The sequence below is a fragment of the Aspergillus udagawae genome (genome assembly GCF_001078395.1).
Source record: "Aspergillus udagawae IFM 46973 DNA, scaffold_1, whole genome shotgun sequence".
In the NCBI taxonomy this organism is placed as follows: domain Eukaryota; kingdom Fungi; phylum Ascomycota; class Eurotiomycetes; order Eurotiales; family Aspergillaceae; genus Aspergillus; species Aspergillus udagawae.
In genome coordinates, this window is record NW_025091264.1 from 3,404,349 (window position 1) to 3,416,552 (window position 12,204).

At 51.2% G+C, this 12,204-nt stretch overlaps 3 protein-coding genes across 3 annotated transcripts; 1 reads left to right on the top strand and 2 right to left on the bottom strand.

Annotated features, from left to right (window-relative positions):
* Positions 1 to 1,942: 1,942 nt before the first annotated feature.
* On the bottom strand, positions 1,943 to 6,288 carry Aud_001101 (putative polyketide synthase; the record flags this gene model as incomplete). Its single annotated transcript, XM_043286602.1, has 4 exons — positions 1,943 to 2,113; positions 2,177 to 3,121; positions 3,385 to 6,237; positions 6,286 to 6,288. The coding sequence occupies 4 exons, from the start codon at positions 6,286 to 6,288 to the stop codon at positions 1,943 to 1,945; spliced, it is 3,972 nt and encodes a 1,323-aa protein (XP_043142537.1).
* An 838-nt stretch (positions 6,289 to 7,126) lies between these two features.
* Aud_001102 (HNH endonuclease signature motif containing protein) lies at positions 7,127 to 8,176 on the bottom strand (the record flags this gene model as incomplete). The annotated part of the gene is made up of 1 exon (XM_043286603.1): positions 7,127 to 8,176. The coding sequence occupies one exon, from the start codon at positions 8,174 to 8,176 to the stop codon at positions 7,127 to 7,129; it is 1,050 nt and encodes a 349-aa protein (XP_043142538.1).
* Positions 8,177 to 10,257: 2,081 nt separating this feature from the next.
* On the top strand, positions 10,258 to 11,822 carry Aud_001103 (putative MFS transporter; the record flags this gene model as incomplete). The annotated part of the gene is made up of 4 exons (XM_043286604.1): positions 10,258 to 10,380; positions 10,457 to 10,846; positions 10,901 to 11,595; positions 11,654 to 11,822. The coding sequence occupies 4 exons, from the start codon at positions 10,258 to 10,260 to the stop codon at positions 11,820 to 11,822; spliced, it is 1,377 nt and encodes a 458-aa protein (XP_043142539.1).
* Between the last annotated feature and the right edge of the window lie 382 nt (positions 11,823 to 12,204).

Below are 12,204 nucleotides of genomic sequence, written 5' to 3' on the forward strand. Positions count from 1 at the left end.
CCCAAAGAAATCAGCCACAGACAATACAGGGACGCGACGCGTCTTCTTGACTAACGGGTTGTTGCATGAAAAGTCAACGCACATGCAAGGCAATCCTCCGTCATTAAGGGACCTTGTCTAATTTCAGCAGTCAGTGTCGCGGCGATCTCCTGATAAATTTTCTCACCCATCGCCTGCATCTCAGTCTTGGTTGTGGATCGAAAGATTTGCCCGTTTGACTTCAAGAATGCGAAGAACCTCAACAGAGGTAAATTAATGACGGCGTCGACGAACGAGCTGGGTGGGGACACACTCTGAGTGGCTTAGGGCTCCTCATGCACGAAAATAGGAGGAAAAGAGATTCAGCAATAATGCGCAGATGGTGCAAAAGAAAATAACTACACAGTACACATTGCTTATGAGGCTTATTCCCATGAATGCTCATCCTGAGAATGTGAGCCACAAAGCATGAAGTGCATGAACTATTCTTCTTACGACTCACTGTTTCTCAATCCATTCGTTTTTCCTGGCCTTCCCTGCCGCTATCACCTCGCTCCTTCACCGCTTCTTGTGGGTGTGTTAACAATCCTGACGACTTCAGCCAATTGTGATTGGATGACGAACAAAATCGCGGATCACGGACATACTCGGTCTGCAGCTGTTCTAAGAGCGGGGCAATGACGTCCACCGGTCGTCGGGGAGGTCAGAAGCATAAGACGAGCAAATGGGCTTGCCAAGTGAGAAGACGGTGCCTCAAAATGGCTTCTGAAACTGAATATGGGGTTGGACATCTCAGACTCTTCCCGGATCGAGTCCATCCTACCGCGGAGGGGTGGTATCAATTCAACGTAAAACAGTTGCCGTGGGTTTGGGTTACCGGCGATCGACGGGCTCTATGCTCCCAGATTGAAAGAATCCAGACTCTCGGGTCTCGCTCTCATTTCGAGACATCAAATGAGAGACGCGTAGCCTGTCAGATTAATGATAGCAATTCCAGAACCATGGTTCACTGCTTGAGCAAAAACGCTTGCTGGGGCTGTAACCCGCTGGTGTGTTTAGTGCAGCCGATGGGTCTGACGTTACATAGCTGCACTGGCCGGGAGTATGGAGAACTGACTGGACTAAGCCACCCGCCTCATGTCCTGAAAGCTATAAAGTCCCGACCACTGGCAGAAATCCCGGTGGGCCTCCCAACTAGTTGACGAGTGATCTCCATCACAAAGGCAATTTCCTCTGTTCCTGGGGCATAGATGAGTAGATGCTCTGCCGGTCAAGCGAGCTTCCTTCCTAATGTCAGAGCCTGGAGAACCTGGACACCAGACAGCGTGGCGCTGCTCTCAGCCTGGCCCAATGATTTCCTTACCTACAACGCAAAGAACAATGAAAGATTAGCGTCTGATTTTCACTGATTTATCTACATAATTGACTTGCAAAGGGCTTGTGCGAACGTGCCATGGACTGAATAATCCTGTATCCAGCCAGTGGATATGCGCAATTCCCTATCTGTTCTTCAGTCCTTGGAGCGGTTGGTAGAGTATCAGCTACCAAAAGACCATCTGCGTGCAACTCCAACCCCGTGCCGGCCAGTTTGAGCAGTTGGTAGTGCACTGCCAGATAAATTCCGTACTAAGCGGTTGTGAAACATCATTAATTCGTGGTCGGGCCCCTGCCTCCTTCGTTTTCTTATTTGGAGTCCTTGAGGCATTGCCTGCGGGCCTACCACTGGCTGCTTCCTGAGTCGCTCAGCTGCTCCTGTATGTGGTGCTCTGTGGAAGGCAGACACGATGGTAACAATTTTGTTTCCTAATCTACGGATGATTCGATATTCTGAGGGAACGTTCAACTGACATTGATGCGGATGGAGAGTATCGTCTTTACTATTCTGAGATGGCCTGACTCAAAAATTACGTTTGTTTCTGGCTGTTTTAGTGCTGACTGATTGCTGCGTTTGCATAGGCAACAGTCAGGGCCAGTAGTGCTCCAGGAAGCCTCTTCCCTTTGTCACCCACTCCTCCTCCATGGTGATATCGACATCGAACAAATGCTCTCCTGGCAGCACGTCCAACTTTACGGGAACGCTCGGTAACATCTCCCGCAACCGCTTTACAAATCCCGTCGAACACACTGGGGGAATCTGTGCCAGATCAGATGATGGATACGGACTGCTCCACGACGGCAGGGTTAACGTTAAACTTACCATCGTATCCCCACTGCCATGAACAATCCACAGAGCCGGCAAACCCTCGCTTCGCTCCTCCTTCCACTTCTCCAGACTCTCCATAATCCCACTCAATGCAGCCTTCTGTCCATTTCCTTTAACACCGAACAGGCGCGGCAGATACGACTGCTGCGACACACAGAGTACCAGCTCCCACATCTCCACCGTGGGCTTCGATCCCGTCCGAATCGCACCGGGTGGGATGTTCTTGATATACGTCCTGATCCGCGCCTCTGCCTCTCGTGGCGGCGGCGGCCGAGTGCCGATAAACGTGCGCGGACGTGGGACCCTCAGCTCAGGGGCATTGGTGTCCAGCGGTGCGGAGATGGATATCACCGCTCGAATATCAACGATCGGCTTCACGTTCTCCTGTTTCTCCTCGGAGAGGGAAGTGTTTGTCATGACAGAAATCATCGATCGGAGGTGCAATGCCGAGTAAACAGCCAGATAGCCTCCGGCGCTCTCCCCGCAACAGAGTGTGCGTGTCAGATCCAAAGAAAAAGGCCAGCCACTCTTCGAAGCGAGCTCCACCACGCTAGTCTGCATCCATTGCCAGAAATGCGCGATGTCGCTCAGGATATCGGCGCCGTTGGACTCAGGAAGGAGTCGGTAGTCTGGCGTGATAATGATGGCCTCGTGGGCCTGTGCAAGGTCGAGGAGCCATTGTGCGAACCAGGGTTCATAAGTACGGTGGCCGACGATGAAGCCGCCGTCGTGAAAGCGGACTATCACGGGACGGTTTCTGGGTTCTTCGGGAGCCAGGGGTAAAAAGAGGGTATTGGGGATAAGGAACGTGGTCTGGAGGGGGTGTTTATTGATGAACCGGTAGGGGACGTCGATGAGGGTGAAGGGGCCGAATCGAGACATCTTGACCTTCTTCGTGGTTGGTGCGTTTCTGATGATGATTCTGACCAAGAGCACAGGCTGTGGTGAGTGCGACAATTAGTGAAGAAAGATGAGGAAGAGTTGGGAACAAGCTGCTTTATATAAACTAGCAGAATCACTAACTGCCGGCACACTGCATGTCAATATTGACTACCTCAAGCCTAACTACCTTGGATCAACTATTGCCCAATTTCTCCCGCAGCCTCTTGGCCGCTAATTCTCCTAGTCGAAGCATACTACCCCCGTTCATTAATTCCAGCACGGACACCTCCACTCCTAAATTGTTTCCACCAGTTCCGCACCTCGATGGCCACCAGGGAATCTACGCCGGCCGCGGACAGAGTTAGCCCTAGGTCTAGGGGCTCCTCGTCCTCCCTGCGCATCAGGAAAGTCGCCACACGGTCCCGGATTTTACCTGCTAGGAACTCCGCCGCGGCAGGCTGATCCAACTGACTTGGGTCGGCATTCACAGACGATAAAAACGGCTTGATGCCGCTGGTCGTCGCTTCATTATCACCCGCAAAGGTCTCGATGTTGCGGTAGATGGCCATGCGCGGGTCGCGTTTCCAAATGATGTTGTTCTGCGGGTGCATGATGGGCAGTCGGCATTCGAGGGCTTGAGTCACTTGGCATGGGTTTTGGAACTGCAGGCCTGTGGTCCCTAACTCTGGGGAAGCTGCTGGGAATGAGACCGGGGCTTGCGAGGACCGCGCGATGGTTAGCTGGAGCGTGTCGAGGAAGTCTTGTTCTGTAATGAGACGGCCGGCGCTGGCTAGCATAGCGTCCTTGGCTGCCGGTGTGCGGCTGATGTAGCCCACGTCGTTGACGGCGCCGATGTCCATGACCGATGCCCGGAGACCACGCTCGTGACGGTACTGGACGAAGGCGTCCAGAAAGGTGTTTGCAGCAGCGTAGTTTGCTTGCCCGTAATAGCCGACCATGCCGCAGACGGAGGAGAAGAGGACGAAGAAGTCTAGTTCGTCATTGGGAACTGCGTTGTGCAGATTCCAGGTTCCGTCGACCTTGGGCCGGATCGCGGCCTGGTAGGTCTCGAGGTCCATATCCATGACCCCGATGTCGCGGAGGACCATGGCCATCTGCATCACGCCTGCAATAGGCATGGGCGCTTGCTCGATGGCGTTATGCACCATGAGAGGATCGGCGACATCGCCTGCCCACGCCTGCACGGCGCAACCCATGAGATTGAGCTCGTGAATGAAGGCCTGGTCGTCGTCCGTCTTTCCGGCTGATCGTGAAAGGAAGATCAGGTGCTTGGCGCCGTGCGTTGCCATCCATGTAGCAATAGCCCGCCCAAGACCACCCATACCACCGACCAGGAGGTAGCTTCGGTCGCCGCGGAACGAGGGTTTGGGGATTGTACGATCCCACGGAAGTGAACTTTCGGCGTCGGGGGACTTGATAACGACCTTTCCAATGTGAATACCTTGCTGCATGTAGCGAAAGGCTCTTTCGACGCTCTCGGCGTCAAACAGCGTGACTGGGTGGACAGGCGTGATGTGACCATCGATATATAGATCCAGCATCATCCTCATCAATCGAACGACGGCGGGCTTGTTGAAAACTGTGTACCGCGACAAATCGGCGCCTATGAACGTCCGATTGTCTTCGAACTTGTCTAGAGCCAATTGACCTCGTCCGATCATGTCGCGCCTGCCAATCTCCACCATGCATCCGGAGGAGGCTACACACTCCCACGAGGTGTGAAGCAGCTCACCGGATACAGAGTTCAGCACACAGTCAACCCCAACACCATCAGTAGCTGCCATCAAATCATCACGGAAACTGGTGTCGCGGGAATGGCAGATTCGGTTACGCGGGATTCCGAACTCTTTGACCAGGAAGTCGGCTTTTTCTTCTGAGCCCACGGTGCAGTAGATATCCGCCCCAATCCACCGAGCAATGTTGATGGCGGCTATACCGATGCCCCCTGCAGCAGCGTGAATCAGAATAGACTGACCTTTGGCGAGATGCGCCTTGTCAAACAGCCCCAGAAGCACGGTGACATAGACCGCCGGCATGGTTGCCGCGTCCTCGAAGCTGAGATGGTCGGGTATCGGCAGTACAAAGCCTCCAGGCCGTTGCACTTGGGTAGCAAGACCGGTCGAATTCGTCCCGATCAGTATCACCCTATCCCCTGGCTTGACATGGTCGACGTCAGTGCCGACTTTGCTGACGTAGCCAGCGCCTTCCAGACCAAAGGTGTTGTACCCGTCCCCGAGAGCATCGACACTATTGATTACACCCATGGCAATGAGCACGTCTGTGAAGTTTAACCCAACTGCCTTCATTTCAACCTGGACTTGGTCTGCAGGGAGCTCCGGAAGAGGGCGTCCGCTCCAGCGAAGGGTTTGCAAAAGACCTCGTTTGCTGATCGCCAGGGCTTTGGTGTCTGGCGACGCAGCAGTGGCCTTCAAGGCGCTTGGGATAGGGTACCAATGGAAGCGTCCGATGTGCACTGCCCCGTTTACCCAGGCAAATTCCATGTCTGGATCTAATTCAGCCATTTCATCTTTGCACCTTTGCACCCTTCGGAAGACATTCAGAGCTGCACCTGCTGCCTCAGAAGTATCGATGTTCTCAAGCTCTAAAGTCGCTAGTGGCATATCCATCTCAGACCGGATGGTCCTTGCCACTCCGAGAATCAAGGCTGCGTGCGGATGCTTCGCGTTGACTTGTGCCGATGGAGTAAGCCAAAGCACAGAAGCTTCTTGCAGAGACTGAATTGTTTGTAGTAGAAGGTCCCAATCCTTTTCGGTGGGATCTTTCAGGAGGAGTCCGTCGAGGTCCACGAAGGAAATCAGGTCTTGGTCAGCAGGTGGCTGCTCTTCTGAGCCCCATTGGTAGTGTTGAGGACTGTAGACCTTATCACGTAGCAATATTTCTAACTGAAGCGCAAAGGGGATGATCTGGGAATGACCAGAAAGAAGGCTGACTTGCTTCGGATACTCAAAATACATGGCGGGTCTGGCGACAATGTTGGCATTGATAGGATAAGGCCTCTCGTTGTCATATGTGACCGTCTCGCATCCATTGAAGCCTGCGGCACGTAGTCTGGTGTCCCATTCCTCTGGAGGTAGGAATGGTCCTTCGATACGGCCGTCTGCCTCACCGAGCCACCAGCCAGAGAAGAGACCCTACAGAGGTTAATTATCTGCAATAAGGGAAGTGAGGGCCATACTAACCATTATAAACACCATGCAGTTTGTGACTATCACTGTTAGCTTCTGGGAACTATTTTGACCGCCGAAAGATACACTCACTTGGGGATAGCTCTTGCAAGAACAGACGACCCTGAGGCCTCAGAAGCGTCCGTGCATGACTAAGGGTATCATGCAAAATGGGAGTTGCATGGAGGACCTGAGCTAATATCAGAGAGAGTGCTAAGAATGTCAGCTCATAGTGTGACCTACATTCGAGGCAATGACGAGATCATATTCCTCGGCGTTGAAACCCTGTTCTAACGGATTTCTTGAAATATCAAGCACCTTGTATTCGATTGCATTGTATTGCTTGAATCTTTCTTTGGCGGCGACGAAAAATATCTCCGAGTCCCATCACGGGCTCTTCGGTCAGCTGACTCAGCTCTTATTCAGAGGCTTCTTTACCAGGCCGTGTAACAGGTCCTTTCTCAACTGATGGCATCGCGTTTGTTTCATTCTTGAATGATCATGGTTTTGCCAGTCATCGGGTTTTTTTCTGCGGTGGTGGTGGTGGTGGTCAAATAGCGTGACTGGGTGGACAGGTGTGATGTGACCATCGATATACAGATAAAGCATTATCCTCATCAATCCTCGCCGTGATGATCCATCAATTTCCATTAGGGGTCGTTGGTAGACGCCCAATAAGGTCGATTCCCTATCGTGATACGCCGACAGAAATTGACCAACCTGTGCGCCGTCCAATCATCGAAACCAACCTAGGCTTCCTCGACTTCATCGGCTTCCTCGGTAGAATGATGCGTTCCACCTCAGCCTCCGCCTCAGCCGGTGTTAAACCACCCGTGCCTGCAACTAGCACTCTGGTCTATTCTCTTGATTCATCGGTCTCTGTCCTTAAAGTAGGAATCTTACGCGTATCTCTAAACACTGCTCTTCCAGACTTCGAGTTCATACCGCGCTCATCGACCGTGGGCAACAACGTGAGGTTGCTGACAGACAACAGTTCCGCGATATTCGTGCCTCCATCACGGGCGAATGCGCCAGTGGCACCATAGTCTCGCATAATTCTGTCAATCTTCACGCCCCTGCCCGTGGCATTGAGTATATGTGCCACAGAACAGTGAAGCCCAAGTAGTTCACGGGACGGCAAAGGATATCGTCCGTCATAGCATATAAGGTTGACAACCCCATCTTTTGGAAGATGATTATTAAGATTCCTGGTGAAACGACGGAATGTCTTCACGCGATACTGATTCAGGGTGTCCGTTGGTTCCAGTGTCATACTGAACCGTCCAAACTGTTTGTGCATCCCGGCTGACAACATCATGACATTTGTCAATGAGTTGATCTGATCATACTGGAAGTTGAGCCTCGACCGAATGCTTGGAAAATAATGGAACATATTCGACCAGATCTTTACCATCCGCATGCGCTCAGAATCACCGTCGAATTTCGAAATGGCGAAAGGTATAATGTGCGCTGTCTCGAGGTCTGCTGTGACCTCGTCGGGATACTCGTCTTCTAGATTGACGTCGTACTCGCCAGAGATTACGCATTTGTTGCCATCTCTCCGTAGTGCTTCTACTCGGAGCTGTTGCTGTTTCACACGGGTCATGGACTTGTCTGTCATAGCAGCAAGATCCTCTAGTGAGTCTTCCAAGCCAATTCGCGACGAAGGCGTAATCTCCGCTGTCTTATCACCAGCAACTTTGAGGGGTGTTAGGAGGCCAGTGATTATGCTCTGTGCAAGTTGCTGTAACTTTCCCTGCGCTCCAGCCTCAACTATGTCTTGCACAAGGTTGCGTCTCCCGTCCGCAGGTAGGTACTTAAAAGTCTCGCGAAGGACGTGCACCGCGTCATCGCTAGTATCTGAGGGCTCATAGCCGCGGAGTATCGCCTGGACGTCATCTGGCATTTCTGTAAATATCACAATATCTGATTCTGACATGGCTGTTGTCAAATCAGAGTCGTCGATGTCCTAACTGGACGCCATTTTGGGGGAGCTGGTAATACAAGGATCTAACGGAGCAGGAAGATGCTGTTCTCAGTTGGAGTTTAGACAGTGGCAACGACAATAATGCACTAAATAGGTATTCTCTGCGCTAACACAGACTGAATGATTCGATTTGGTAACTGGGAAAAGGCGCGTTGATGTTAGTGAGATAGGCTGGAGAGCTTCATGTGGTGGCAGTTGTTGGAGATGGTGTTGATAAGCGATAAGGAAAGAAGTACAGCTTCCGGATAAACTAGCTTCCGCCCGTTTCCGGCCCGATCCCGGCCCCACTTTTCTTTGCTTAGTGATGTGTTCTTCCAGATCTGGTATGGTATCGAAGACATTCACCTCTTTGACGGACTGCATGGTGTATCTGTTCCGAACAGTGACGAAGTGCTACAATCAGATTGTCTCGTCTGGGAGGAACGTTCGGAGAGGAAAGAGAAAATGGAGGTATTCGAACTTGTGGTCGGGACTGGATCATTGACTGTTCTGTCTTCTCAGTTCTGTAGAAGAGCACTAGGAAGAGCTCGCATACGGTCCAAAGATGCAGAGGATTCGAATGGAAGCAAGCTCGCAGTCATCATGAAGCTGTCAGGGCCCAGATGTTCAAATTTGTCTCGAGAAGTGTCCAATAAGTTCTCTAGCTCAGTTCCTTGTGAGAGGGGCCCATCATTCGAAGGCCAACTCCCATACGCGTAATGAGGGTCGCCCAAAAGTTCAGGCAAGTCAATCTTTTGCCATAGAAAGTTGTCCCGCTGGAAGTTCCCTTGAATGACAAGAAATCCCCCACTATCTGTGTCGTAGTGAGCATCGAAATGAACTGGTCCAATGGATGTTATACAATGATCTCTGAGAAAAGTACGCAAGCACTGCATGAACTGCAATGTGTTAGTGCTCTCTAAGGAACAGGAACATTGCGGGCTGTCAATCGAAAACATCGCGACCTATCAATTTTCTAGCAATAGGGATGTCTCCAGGAGCAGCAGTGATCGCCATTGATGGGTATATTTTGCTCTATATAACACATCACAATGCATTGTGTTGGCTGGTCCTCATTGGCGAGGAGCGCCCAGTGGCATCAGCATCGAAGCATCCTAACAGAAAGCGGCCGATAATGGCGAATCCCAAAGGGTGTGGATATTATCGATATCATGTCTGGGTCTTGATTGGCCTGGACATATCCAATTCGAGCCTCCAAATTGAACTAGAGCTGTATGGCATCGAAGATGGCAGATTCGAAAGAGGGTGGAAGAGCGTTTGGCGGGAAACCGGAGAGAATCCCTGGTCTTTCGAGGCGTTGGTCAATTTATGTATTAAATATCCGGGAGATAAGCCAAGGGCGGGACTTTTTAATACTTACTCTGCGCCACAAAAAATCAACTCGAGAAATGGAGCGCCCGACACTGGCTTGCCTTCTCCGTATGGGCAATAGGGCCTCCAAATATCGATAATATTGGCTTTCTGGCGCTCCTGATGGACATACTGACCGGATGTGGAAGTTGTGGATGCCTCTAGGATGCACCATCGGCAACCTCCAATCGATCCTCAATCACAGCCTAAACGGCTAGACAGGGATCCATGACTCGCCTTTTCCAAGCATGCCAATCATGGTTAGATAATGCTTCGCTCTGCCCCATTCAGACAAGCATCTGTAGCGTCCGTGTCTCTACCCACCCGGCTATGCTTGAGAAGACACTAACAATGATAGGCGATGAGCTATATAGGTGTCAGACTCTAGCCGCCAATCACCCTAGACTCAGTCGACTGGGATGTCTGAGAGCCCGTCGATACCTTACGTTGTCTCCTTAACTTTCCAGGTCTGCTTGATTCTTCTTGAAATCAAGTAAGGAAGCCATGAACGCATCGCATATCCGAGAGTCGAACAAATAGGGGCCACCGTGTTTTCTATCATTCGGGAAATTCTTTTCTCGGGACCCTTTCAAACGGAAAGCTGGCCTTGTTTATGTCACTTTACAGGTTCATGTCCATTCTTCGCTAGCATGGCAACTCAATTAGCGTTGACTCCTTCTGGTGAGAAAGGAGACGGCGATGCTCAGATTCAGTCTCAGCCTGTCGGAGCTTCGTCTTCTTCATCTGGAAGACCTGCCCCTGATCCAAACCTGGTGGGCCTCCCTTCGTGGCAGCAGAATTCTTATACGAGGAGGAACAATCCTCACATCTAACAGAAGTCTCGGGTAGGTGACGTGGGACGGTCCCAACGACGCTGAGAATCCCAAGAACTGGCCTGCGAGTCGAAAATGGATGGTCTTCATTCCTGTGTCCCTGTTCAATCTCTTGAGCTCAATGTCCTCGGCCACGGTTGCCCCGGCTCTAGAGGCAATCGCCGATGATCTCAAGATCCGTTCCCAAACACTGCTCATCATGAGTCTTTCTGTGTACCTGCTCGGTAGTGCAATAATTCCTCTTGTCAGTTCACCTCTCTCCGAGATGTACGGACGAGTCATAATCCTCTCCGCTGCGAACATCTTCTATATCATCTTCAATACTCTTTGCGGAATTGCCAAGACGCAAAACCAGCTCATTGCATATCGATTTCTGGCCGGGTTAGGGGGCGCTGGTCCTTTCGGAGTATGTATCTCTAAAGCATTTCTTGGCACTAGTGCTAATCTGAGCTTTGTGTAGATAGGGAGCGGTATGAACAGTGACCTTTTCCCTCCACAGGACCGATGGAAGGCCATGGCAGTATTCACCCTGGCTCCACTCCTAGGAACGGCTATCGGTCCCATCACCGGCGGTTTCCTTGTTCAGTATGAGTCCTGGCCGTGGTGCTTCTATGTGGTCTCAATTGCTGCCGCTGTTGTTCAGCTTGGCGCGTTCTTCCTACTTCGTGAGACATACGGTCCTGTTCTATTGCGAAGGAAATGTGCTCGCATGCGCAAGATGACTGGAAACATCAACCTCTACACCGAATATGATGGCATGTCCTCGACCGCTTTGCTGCACAAGAACTTGATCCGACCATTCCGTTTGCTGGCCACGCAGCCCATCATCCAGGTACTGAGTCTGTATCTGGCATATCTCAACGGCATCTTATACCTGATGGTTGCTACGTTCCCGGACGTCTGGACGACGATCTATCATGAATCGGAATCTATTGGATCGCTGAACTATATCTCTCTAACGGTTGGAATGGCTATCGCAACGCAGCTGGGGACTCGGATCGCCGACCGCGTTTACCAACGACTGCGGGCTAAGAATGGAGGGGTGGCCCGGCCTGAATTTCGGTTGCCGATTCTCTGTGCAGGAGCATGCATTGTCCCCATCGGACTCTTCTGGTACGGTTGGAGTGCCCGGCCGAGCATTCACTGGATCATGCCGTAAGTATTCCCTTGCATGATCAATCTATCGAAGGAGGATATCGCTGACCCCGAGAAGTAACATCGGTGCCGCTATTTACGCCGGTTCTACCGTTGTACAGTTGGTTTGCGTCCAAGGCTATCTCATTGACACATACCAGCTTTTTGCCGCAAGTGCCATGGCCGCCGTCATGGTTCTACGAAGTCTGTTAGGATTTGCATTGCCCTTGATAGCCCCCAATCTGTAGGTTCTCCGCATTAACAATGCAATGTAGAGAGCTCTACTGACATATGAAGATATACTACCCTCGGATTTGCCTGGGGAAACAGTTTACTGGCGTTCATTGCAATCTTCATTGGAATACCTTCACCACTGCTCCTGTGGTTTTATGGTGAACGATTGCGTGAGAAGAGTACATACACACGAATACCTGATTACATTAATCCCTTTTAGATCGAAGTAATAGTCGCGCTAGAGTGACCATGTATACTGGGCTTATTTTCCTTGCCGATGTGACTCGTTAGGTCCTCGGCTTTCTTTTTTTTATATGTGCATTAATTCGCGTAGTTAATTTATGGTCTGGGAAGTGATAAAGCAACCATCTACCGTTACAGGCAAACAGGTTGCTT